At 43.5% G+C, this 12,022-nt stretch overlaps 1 protein-coding gene across 2 annotated transcripts; it reads left to right on the top strand.

Annotated features, from left to right (window-relative positions):
• Positions 1-314: 314 nt before the first annotated feature.
• itgb6 (integrin, beta 6) lies at positions 315-11,570 on the top strand. Of its 2 annotated transcripts, XM_037489657.2 has the most exons (16): positions 315-512; positions 2,257-2,326; positions 2,958-3,037; positions 3,212-3,410; positions 3,506-3,752; positions 3,842-4,007; positions 4,154-4,315; positions 4,437-4,532; positions 4,790-4,879; positions 5,987-6,121; positions 7,372-7,789; positions 7,887-8,109; positions 8,516-8,604; positions 9,984-10,100; positions 10,189-10,355; positions 10,857-11,570. In XM_037489657.2, exons 2-16 carry the CDS (start codon positions 2,272-2,274, stop codon positions 10,953-10,955), a joined length of 2,343 nt encoding a protein of 780 aa, XP_037345554.2. In that variant the 5' UTR covers positions 315-512; positions 2,257-2,271; the 3' UTR covers positions 10,956-11,570. The 2 variants fall into 2 exon arrangements, 1 of the variants encoding a protein (XP_037345554.2); XR_005121605.2 differs by lacking the exons at positions 315-512; positions 10,857-11,570 and having other exon boundaries at positions 2,148-2,326; positions 9,906-10,100; positions 10,189-10,221.
• The last annotated feature ends 452 nt before the right edge of the window (positions 11,571-12,022 follow it).

Consider the following 12,022-nt stretch of genomic DNA (forward strand, 5'->3'; position numbering starts at 1 on the left):
AAACATGTGTGCACGTACGCAAGCACACACAATCCAAACTAATCCCAAAAACTCTGACTTTGAGTCAGCAGAAGTGTGCAACAGTTCAGCTTTAGGCTCCAGGTCGCTACACCACGCCATCAGTCAAGTCGCCTCTTAATAAAGACCCCCAACTGCCACCAGTTGTTGCTGTCCCTCCCCCTACGCCCACACACACACACACACATGAACACACACACTCCTAGGTGGCAAGTTGGAGCTTGTGCATACACATACACATAAGCCCAGTATGCAGGCACACAGACACAGACACACACACACACGAGCACATGAGCCAAGCAGCATGGGCAGCAGGGTCACCCCTTCATAAAGGGCGCCGTTACAATAGGTTTACTGTTACTCTGACGACTGCCGGGATACAATGGAACTGAATGTACTGGCCTGATGCTACTCTGTTTCTCTCCCTTTTTCACTTGATGACAGGCAAGACAGACTGAGGCCGGACAGCATGAAATCAGAGGACGCCCCTGAAGGTGAGTTGGCTCATTGAAGTGTTGACGTGTATCTCTGTTTCTATGCATAGTAAATAAGTGTTGTGCTGAAATAGTGGAATGTGGCAGAGTAATTTATGGATTGCAGAATTTCTGATGAGAGTGATACTCTTTAAAACTCATGTCATGATGTGCTTCAAATGCAAGTGTCACATTTCTTTTTTCCCTGAAACATAACTGAAAGGCAACAGGTATTAAGTTTGGATGAAAGTCAGGTTGAAATTTGAGTAACAGAATGGGGTAACTGTGACACCTTATTACACACAAAGCACCCATAACCCACTTGATCATCCTTTCACACATGAGAATCACCTTTAAAAAGGGAGCGAAGTTACAAAAAATGGTGTTGGATTGCATCATGCTTGAGAAATTCAGAAGATAATGACCAGCAAGGAGAGGGAGAGGAGAGGAGAGGGGAGGGGAGGATATGAGATGACAAGAGAGGACAGGAGAGGACAGGAGAGCAGAGGATACAACAGGAGAGGAAAGGGAGGTAAAAGGGAGGAAGAGGAGGAGTAGGAGGAGGAGGAGGATGGGGTAATCATGCTGTAAACATACAATGGCTATTTCACAGACGGACACTTCAAGATAGCTAGAGGTTACAGTGGATCGCGATACAGAGAGCTGTGGGGAGAGAAGTGTCACTGAAGGAAGAAAGGAGAGGGGAGGGGTGAGGGGGATTGGTAGGAGAGGGGGGGGGGGGGGGGGTTGGGGTGACAGATGGAACTCCACCGGATCCAGAAGGGCGTGGTGCTGAATTGTGAGATTCCTTTGAGTTGGGACAAGCAGCGATATTTGCAGCTGTCTTGATTCAACACCTATGTAGCTCCCCCCCCCCCCCCCCCGGGGACACATGCACACACTCATGCTCATATTTCATACCCTGCCATAGGCCTGCATGCTGGTTTGCTTGAATCAAGCGTCAAGTTGAACACATTCTTGTGACCCAACGACAATGATTCATGTTGTTAAAGATTAACTTATCTTCTGTTATGGTGTCTGAGTTATAGGGGGTTTACAGGCGATATCTGCTTATGGCGTGGCATGTCTGTACTTTATTATTTGTCTTCGGCCTATTTTACATTCATTCAAGCTTATATTTCTTGATAGCAAAATGTTTAAAGTATTAAACGTTACTTCAAGTGTTGAACGTTGAACTTATTTTGAGGAAATACATTTTGGAAATATGTGAGGGACATCTAAGAGGGGGAAAATATTTTTTTTCATTTTGGAAGATGTGACCTCTTTGACGGTCAAGCTGTTATTTATATACAATAGGGAATGAGGGGGACAATATCTGCTACTGTGCACTAAACACTATACTGCTTGATCATAAGGAGGGACACAGGCCTAAAAAGGGATCAACTGGTTTTCATGTCTCTCGGAAGCTCCCTTTACTGGTATCTAAATATAGGCCGAACGGAGTACAAAGCATCGCGATTTTCTTTCAACATGTTTTGTGTAGCCCTGTGGATTGATTAAAAAACGGTTATCAGCAAGGATATGGTCTTTAACCTCTCCTCGCGCCCGCCTCGCTCTCTCACCTGGACGGAAGTACATAAAAGGCAACGCAGGTGAAACACCCGCCTCCTCCTCCATCCAGGTAGGGCGGCGCGACGGCGCTCCGCTCTCACTCCACTTTGTGCTCCAGGGAGGCACGACACTGGATATGTTGTCCTCTGAATATGACACTACTTAAAGTATTCTTCTGTTTCTGCATAACCAGTAACCGGACGGACTGATGGGGCTTCTACTGCTGAGCCTGATTCTTCGGCACTGGATCAACAGCGTGGAGGGTAAGCGCACAACATGCGGGGCTGCACCTTAACAGTGCGCAAACAAAGAGTCACTCACTCAAGAGGAAGCCCATAAATGCGCTGTTGCTATTTATCACAGTAGGGTTCCATTGTGGTGTGCTTTTATTTCTTGCTTCATAGGTACAGTTTTAGGTAGATATATCAGACATATTTGTATAGGTATGCTAAGCATTGTAATTTTAATTAATTAATTAATCTAATTTACATTCATTCGAACTTCTACCTCCTTGATAGCAAAGTATTACAAGCTAAAGCTACTTCAAGTGTTGAATGTAGAACCTATTTTGAGGAAATAAATGTTGTAAATAGATTATTAAGCGAGGGAAATATTTTCATATTGGAAGAATTGACCTCTTTGGCCGTCAAGCTGTTATTTAAATAAAATAAATAAATGAAAACATTCAGTTTACCACATGCACATCTGCATCAGCGGCACAATATCTGCTACTATGCACTAAACACTGTTTTCCATGTAGTTTTTTTCTTGCTTCATTTTTAGATAGCTATGTCAGACATCTTTGAATGGGCTAATCATTGTAAATTGAACTTTTATCTCTTTTTTTTAATCACTCTTTTTGTCTAAAAAGTCTGACTGTTGTGTGTGTCGTAGGAGCTTGTTCAGCTGGCAACGCTGTTACCTGTGATGATTGCCTGCACCTTAATCCTCACTGTGCCTGGTGCACACAAGAGGTAAGTGACAACAGAACATAAGCAGATGATCATGATGTATTTTTTTTCCCGGGGCACAGGAGAGCAATTATTACAAGTATTTTGCTCCTGATAAAACAAGTGAAAATGTACGGCCATAAAACAATCTCAGTCCTCCATGCAAACGACAAAATTACTTTTCCCTTCACCTCTCAGAATTTCACAGACTGGTTTACAGTCAGCGAAAGATGTGACATGCTGGATATCTTACTAGAAAAGGGATGTGCCCGGGACCAGCTGGAGTTCCCTGTTTCCAAAGGTCAAATCCTGCAGGATCGTCCACTGGGAAAGAAGACGGGCAACGTCAACAGCACCCAGATCTCCCCGCAAAAAATGGCGCTCCAGCTGCGACCTGGTACCCAACCCCCCCTTTGATTCCACAGTGTGGCCGATGAGGAGCTTCCTCGCTTTCGAAAGAGCAATTAAAGTGTTGTTTTTGTTTTTGCACAGGCAGTCAGGTGACTTTCCAGGTCAAAATTCAACAAACGGAGGACTATCCTGTGGACATCTACTACCTGATGGACCTGTCAGCATCCATGATCGACGATCTGGTCATGATCAAAGACTTGGGATCGTCTTTGTCTAAAGAGATGGCCAAGCTCACGAGTAAATTCAGAATGGGCTTTGGCTCCTTCGTGGAGAAACCCATCCTGCCCTTTATCAAAATAACAGAGGAAGAGCTGGCCAACCCGTGCAGGTATACAATCAGTATTCAAATAAAACCCCTTCTCCGAAACTTTGGTCATTTAGTTTCTGACAGAATTCTTGGTTTCTGCCGTCCTGCAGCAGTGTAGCCTCAACCTGCCTGCCAACATTTGGCTACAGACACGTATTGTCCCTAACGAGCAACACCGACAAGTTCAACCAGATAATCGCAAAGCAGCGTGTATCGGCAAATGTTGACGTGCCAGAATGCGGCTTTGACGCCGTCATGCAGGCAGCGGTTTGTGGGGTAAGGTTTCTTTATTTTAAATACATTTCTAATAGATCTGAACCGAGAGGGCAGTTAGCGATTCTGACTTTTCAGCGTCTTTATTTAAACTGGTCGGTTGATGATGTGAAAAGCGGGATGAGCAACACAATGTGTCTCCTTGGTAGGACAAGATAGGCTGGAGGAATGATTCGATGCGGCTGCTGGTGTTTGCCAGTGACGCAGACTCGCACTTTGGGATGGACAGCAAGATGGCCGGCATCGTGATTCCCAACGATGGGCAGTGTCACCTGGACAGCAACAACGAGTACTCCATGTCCACGGTGCAGGTAAGTCCACAGGTTACAGAAGTTTGTCTTTATTTTGAGTTATGTGATAATCAATTTTAATGTAATCTGTGATTCATCTACGCTACCTTAAAGCACATTCCCTTTTCATCCCTTCTTCCAGGAGTATCCAACCCTCGGTCAGCTGATTGATAAGGTGGTGGAGAACAACATCTTGCTGATATTTGCTGTGACCGAAGAACAAACACAAAACTATAAGGTGACAGCTTCTTTTCATGAATGTGAATTGGAGAACTGAAAAGGGCAAATGAGTGTGTGTGCGAGCACAATGTTTACTGAGGGAAGAATATTAATTCACGGAGCTGCATTCTCATTCAACCTGTCCAAACGAGCCCTCTCTTCTCTCCAGGCTCTTTTCTGTGCTTTGCTTTCAGTACCCCGAGCCAAGGTCGGCCCACATTTCTCACAGTAACATTAATGTTCATTGGTTGTATTGGTTGTTTTTTTCTGCCACAGAATTATGCAAATATCATACCTGGTGCCACAGTCGGAGTCCTGGCAACAGATTCGCGAAACATCATGGAGCTGATTGTAACGGCGTACAAAGTAAATAACGTTCTTGGTAATCTGAATGTGCCGATAGATCCTGGGTTTAGACAGAAAAACAAATGCCATATTAACCAGAAGAATTGCATTATATTAAAACCCAGTCATTTGGCATGTGAATGTTTCTAGCCAAACACATACATGAATGAGCATAAAACAAGCATTATTAAATCCTCCGTACACCGTAGTTCTTATTTCCCAGCGCTAGTTTGTATCTTTTCCTCTCATTTAGCTCTCATTCTCTTGTTTTTCCTCTTCAGTCATTCATTCTTTAAGGTTTTGTCTTTTTCCCTTCACCGCCCGGTGCTTTGCTTCAGCCTGCCTGACAGCAAGTCTCTGCTTGTCCCATCTGATCTCCTGTCCCTTCCTTCTGACTCTCTCTCTTTCTGCAGGCGCGTCCTGCAATTAATTCATCACTTATGTTGATCACACTCTTGTCTCTGAGGGGCGGAGGCCTTTTTCTTCGCACTGATTGAAAATAGTTGTGGTTCTAAACAAAACTGAGGGACATTTAATGATAGATGATTCATATTTACACTTGGCTGCAATTTTGGATCATCGTTTGCAGCGCAGTGGATAGCCATTTCAGTACCCTGCAACATATTTACTGAACAATAGTAAAGTCTTTACTTTAATCCATCCTCAATTGTGTGTATCCCATAAACGCTCCCAGTGTTTTCTCTTTCTTAGCTACACTGAGGGCAAAGCAGAATTAAAGGCCCACAGGAAACATACAATTTACGATGGGTTTACACCCAGACAGTCCGTCACAGAGTCCATTAGTCAGTCAAACGCAGTCCTTCCTCCGGGCTGAGGTTAGCCGACTCCTTTTCCTCGGGTGCTTTTGTGTAGCGGCCGAGCACACCTGCAGGATGACGCACCCAATGAGAGAGCCAGACAAGTGGGTTTTCCAATTGTTTCAGCAAACTACAAGTCAGCGCGGGTTAAAAATGTAATTTCTCTCAAAGCCCACTTCATGATAATGTTAGACAGTATATTGATTGTGGTTTTGCTATTTTGGGGGGACAACAACATTTTGAGACACCTCTGCCAGTAGTGTTTCCATTCAGAGGTATACTGAGATAAACATGTGCACTTGGTCTTCAGGAGCTGCGTTCAGAGATTGAACTGGAGGTCCTTGGAGACACGGAGGGGCTCCAGATGTCTTTTACAGCCATTTGCCCAAATGGGAATGTTCTCGGTGATCAAAAACGCTGCTCCAACATAAAAACTGGAGAGACGGTCAGTTGTTTGTGCTCCAATCTGCTCTTTCTTATTTGTGTAGCACCTTTCAGGTTGTGCAGTTCAAAGTGCTTTACAGGTGACTGACAAGCTGATACCTAGGAAAATACCTGGACACCGCCTTAAAACAGCCTGTGATAACAAATGATGATAGTTAAATTGAATATATAAAAAGATAATCATAGAGCAGCCCAAGCAAAAGCCAGGCTCAAAGGCTAATAAGATAAAAGGATTATTTGATTTATTCAGAAAATAGAAAAAACTTTGGATTTTTTTTTTAAATAATAAAGCTGGTAATATCTTTATTTGAAAAATAAAACGAGATTGATTTAACTACAGTGCCCATGTTCTTCATAATAACTTTATTAATGACTTTTAATAGATTGTAGACAACTGTGGAGCCATATAGAGGTGAAACTCGAAAAATTTGAAAATCGTGCAAATCGTTTATTTCAGTAATTCAACTTAAAAGGTGAAACTGATATATTCTATTTATTACAAATAAAGTAAGATATTTCAAGCCTTTATTTGATATAATTTTGCATGATTATGGCATACAGCTTATGAAAACCCCAAATTCAAAATCTCAGAAAATTAGAATATTACATGAAATCAATAAAAAAAAGGATTTTAAATACAGAAATATCAGCCCTCTGAAAAGTATAATCATGCATATGTACTCAGTACTTGGTTTGGGCCCCTTTTGCATTAAATACTGCCTCAATGCGGCGTGGCATGGATGCTATCAGCCTGTGGCACTGCTGAGGTGTTATGGAAGACCAAGATGCTTCAATAGCGGCCTCCAGCTCTTCTGCATTGTTTGGTCTCATGTCTCTCATCTTTCTCTTGGCAGCATAGATTCCCCATAGATTCTCTATGGTGTTCAGGTCAGGTCAGTTTGCTGGCCAATCAAGCACAGTAATACCATGGTCATTGAACCAGGTTTTGGTACTTTTAGCAGTGTGGACAGGTGCCAAGTCCTGCTGGAAAATGAAGTCAGCATCTCCATAAAGCTTGTCTGCTGAAGGAAACATGAAGTAAAAAGAAGTAAAATGTCCTGGTAGACGGCTGCGTTGACTCTGGACTTAATAAAGCACAGTAGACCAACAGCCGGCCGACATATTCTAATTTTTCGAGTTTCACATGTAGAGAAAGCTGGTTCCTCTAAATTTGGTTACACACGCACAATTTGGTAAGAAGCATTCATTGTTGACCTTCCTCTTTTCCTGGACTTCCGCTTTGCTCCTCAGGTGGTGTTCAACGTGTCCGTGGAGCTCCCGGGTTGCCTGTCGGAACCTCTGCACTTCACCCTGAAACCGGTGGGTTTGCAGGACAGCCTGGAGGTGGAACTGTCGTCTCTTTGCTCGTGTGACTGCCCGCGGCCTCCCGAAGCAAACGGCAGCCAGTGCGCAGAGGGCCAGGGGGCTTTCCGGTGTGGCGCGTGCGTGTGCCAGCCGGGCTTCGTGGGAGCGGAGTGCGAATGCAACGAGGAAAGCGCTTTGCTGAGCAACTGCGTTGCCGACAACGAGACGGAGACATGCAGCGGTCAGGGGGACTGCTTCTGCGGACAATGCGCGTGCCACCCGTCCAGCTTTGGGCGCGTCTACGGACCTCACTGCGAGTGCGACGATTTCTCCTGTGTTCGCTTCCGCGGGAAGCTCTGCGCAGGTGAGCAATTGCGCGTGAGGCACTGCACGTGTGTGTTTGGCATCGAGCTTGTTGATTCACTGACATTAGTTGTGTGTGTGTGTGTTTGTGTGTGTAGGCCACGGGGTTTGTGACTGCGGGGAGTGTCACTGCGCGAGAGGCTGGACGGGCGAGTATTGTAACTGCAGCACCGGCGCGGAGGCCTGCGCGTCGGAGGATGGCGCTCTGTGCAGCGGGCGCGGGACATGCGAGTGCGGCCACTGCGTCTGCTCCGTGCCCGGAGCATCCGGGGAAAGGTGCGAGAAGTGCCCGACATGCGGAGACGACTGCAGCTCCGCAAGGTGAGAAGAACCCGTTGATGCCGCCGGCTGGTTCCGCTGTGATTGTCGTTTCTTTACCTGGAAGATTTCCGTTGTTGATTCCTTGGGCCACACGATCCGTCTGTTCTGTGGAGTACAGGGCTATCAGGTTCTGGTCCCCTTGTTCACATGTGTCATCAAAAGACCCCCCCCCCCCCCCAAACAACACCACTTCCTTGGTCCATTGTGAAGCAGCTGTCAGGTCTAGTGCCATTTGAAACTACTGTTGCAGAGGACAAGGGTGATAGAGAGCCAGCGAAGCCTTGGGAAAGCTGTGATAAGTGACCAAGGCTGGGATTTCTTTTCTCTGTGCTGAGGCCTTAGTAAAGTCTGAATTATCTCCAGGAAAAACTTGACATTTGGTTTCCCCCCTTTGTTTTGACACTAGGACTTGTGTAGAGTGCCATCTGCAGGATGAGGACGAGTTGTGTGATCAAAAGTGCAGCGTCCCAAACATTTTCGTCAACACAACAGCAGGTAAAGGTTTCCACAATCCCATCAGGTCTCTCCCTGAGATCCACCAAAGAAATCCAGAACGTTAGAAATTATTCAGTGTTTTTTCTGCACTTTTCTGCACTTAGCAATGTTACCTTATTTTTTCACAACTTAATAGTGATATTTCCAAAGATTGATATGTTTATACCACAGGGTGTTAATGTACTTGAAATGCATTGTTATGCATTGCACCAGAAAGATCTGCACCCGTCAAACGTAAATCCCAAATTTTGTAAAATGACATGATAGGGTCAAATGATCATGATATGTGATAAATAGATGTTTGAATTGTCTCCCAGCTCTTGTGGAGTAAATTTAAAAACGGTCAGTTTAGGAATCTCAATTGGAGAGATTAGATTAACTTGATACCAAGCCAGTTATGTCAGAACAATGTGAAGATCAACCGGCTATGATATTCGAAACTTGCTACAGAAAAATCATGTATCACAGGGAATATCTGTTTAACATCTCAAACATAATTCAAATTTTGGGTGTTGACTGTTTGTTATTTTGTTTTGTATCTATGAATTGTTTTGCTCTTTTGGCAGCCAAACTTATTAGTGAGAGATTTCATGGAAGAGATTAACAAGTAGGAATTCTCTAAACAATCCCTGAAGATGATATAACACTATGACAACAACGTCACAGAAGATTCTCTGCTAACTATATTCATAAAAATATGAAATAAAGACCAAATTAGAAGCCTAGTTCTTTTTAAAATAAAGAACCACATGGTTTACAGGATATGCATCAACATTACCGCTGTATAAATGTACTGTCGGCCTTTTTCGGCTCGATCACTTGACTGTGCTGTTAACGCTTGTTGTTGCTGGAGTTTTGATTTTTCGATAGTGGTATCAACATAGGGCCATGCTAAGTTCCCCCATGGGTCAGCAACTTAGAGGAATGCTGACCTACATCGACTCAGGTGTCTCTCTGAAGCCTGTAAAGTACCGCCCCCCCCCCAACCCCAACACAACACCATCCATGTCCCTTCAGGCAGCACCGGACAATGGGGAACATATTATTTACCTTGTTGTACAGGCAGAGCTATTGTAGTGCATGTGAATGGCCGAAGGACCCCGTCTTCCTTCATAGAAGAGATTATTTTAAAGCCAAATACTTGTGCAAGCTGAGAGGTATATCTGATGATCACAGAGGATTTTCAGGCTTCAGAGGTGAAATACAATGATGCGGTCCACGCACACACCAGATTGTAGTCTTTGATATGGAAAGAATACTGACAGCACAACAGAGGCAAGTGTATCCTTTTACATTCTCAGCACAATGTGGAATGGGAAGGTGATATACGATGGATTCATGGCTTCCTCATGGACGTCTACGCTCACCACTCCCCTCAGATCACGACAGGAGCCCTTCAATGCAATGCACGCTGATGATGGAAAACGAGTGCTGGATCTCGTTCGACGTGGAAGAGGGGGAGACGGGGACCACCGCCTACAATCTCCAGATGTTAGGTAAGCTTGATATTAATGTAGGAAACAGATGACAGACACAGGGGAGTCCCGGTGTAAGGCTCATGTTTTCCTCTCCGCCTTGTATCAGGTTGCCCCGAGCCTCCAAACATCCCCATGATTATTCTGGGCGTCTCCCTCTCCATCGTGTGCATCGGTCTCATCCTGCTGGCCGCGTGGAAGATGCTGGTGTCGGTCCACGACCGTAAAGAGGTGGCCAAGTTTGAGGCGGAGAGGTCAAAGGCAAAATGGCAGACGGTAAGATATGTCTGGTGATATTCTTTTTATTTCTTATATTGTCAACAAATACCCCATCTACTCTAAATACATAATACTGCAATACAAGCGTTCAGAATAAGCTTTTAGCAGTTTTTGTTTGCTATATACCCATTGATGTAGAAACAACGGTCACTGGATTACTTTAATAAAGAATAGTTCACAACGTGCTGAGCTGAAAGGACTCATTTCTAAGCCAAATATTAAAATTGAACCCCAAATAAGGTAAAAATAAAAAGATCATGATATCCACGACAGTGCAAAACACACTGAATCTAATGTCTGGAGGATGCAAAAATGATGCAATGAAGGAATTACACTGTTGAATAAAAGTGTACCTCTGACCTCCTTTTAAGGTTTACTTTTTCACTGGGAACAAATGGCTTTGGGACTGCATGCCATGGACAGTCTTCATTTTCTGGTAATAAAATAACAAAAGTGACTCTGAATGTTAATTGGTGTTTTTTATTTGTCTCTCTTCAGGGAACCAACCCTCTGTTCAAAAGCTCCACGTCTACATTCAAAAATGTAACTTATAAGAGCAGAGAGGATGAAAAGATGATTACACTAAATAGCTTCTGATGACTGGAGGCAAATCAACATCTCAATGCACTTGTGTGTGTGTGCGTGTGTATGTGTCTGTGTGTGTGTGTGTGACAGAGAGAAAAAACATTTTTTGTACAAATCTCTGTTGATTCAGAGATGTTATAACACAGTAGAAAACACTGTGAAGAGACAAACACTACATGATGAATTTGCTGCTGTAAACGTGCACTATTGATGTACTGCTAAAAAATGCACTTCCCTGATGCATGGTCCTACAAACTTAAATGTTTGGATACTGTAACATGCAGCATGGAAAGGAGTCTACACTACGACTGGTCTACTACTGAAAATAATCTTTGTATATTCTAATGAATGTAAATATACAGGTGGATTATAATGTTTTTCTTGATATTGTGTTTGCTTTTTATAATTGAAAGGCTGAGCCTTTCAGTTTTTTAGTGGCATGGCACATGAAGGTAAATAATACATTTTTGTGAAATGACACTTGTTACAACATGCAGATAGACAGATATTAAACTAGATGTCGCACCAAGGAACTCTAATGTGTTTACAGTTGGGGCAGTTTTACAGTTGTTTTGGGTTATTTGATTATTTCCATATTTGCACCATTAAAGTACTTTTATTAGCTGGGTCCTGCCTGTTTACACTCTCTGGTGTCCCTATAGAAGGGATTTGTGTTATAGGCATGTGTTTTGATTTTCATAAATAAAGTTGTGCTCCATCAGAACGAACACCCGGGGTGAAATAGTTTGCTGATGTAGAAGCACCGGTTGGTTGCTGGTGGTTTGTGCAACACATTGCCAAGCTTTCATGTCTGGGGGCCAACACCTGTGAAAAGAAGGATCATCACAGACTGGGACTGTGAGGGTGAGGGACTCATGATTTGCTTTGCTGTATCAAGTATTGTAATGAAGTACAAACCTTTCATTGGTACTTGAGATGTATGGTGAGCAACATATGAACTGTTTATAAAATTCTTACTGTTTTTTAATACCCATGTCTTGTTTGACTAGTTGGTCAAGGTTGAGCTATTGTTGTATGTCATGTACTTCTAAATAAGTCATTAATAATAGTGTACAATA

This window comes from Pungitius pungitius, chromosome 4, assembly GCF_949316345.1.
Source record: "Pungitius pungitius chromosome 4, fPunPun2.1, whole genome shotgun sequence".
Taxonomy (NCBI): Eukaryota; Metazoa; Chordata; class Actinopteri; order Perciformes; family Gasterosteidae; genus Pungitius; species Pungitius pungitius.

Coding starts and splice junctions, on each gene's coding strand:
- itgb6 (XM_037489657.2), top strand. CDS start 2,272: ATGGGGCTTCTACTGCTGAGCCTGATTCTTCGGCACTGGATCAACAGC. Junction 2,327..2,957: donor CTGGATCAACAGCGTGGAGG/GTAAGCGCACAA, acceptor TGTGTGTCGTAG/GAGCTTGTTCAGCTGGCAAC. Junction 3,411..3,505: donor GGCGCTCCAGCTGCGACCTG/GTACCCAACCCC, acceptor GTTTTTGCACAG/GCAGTCAGGTGACTTTCCAG.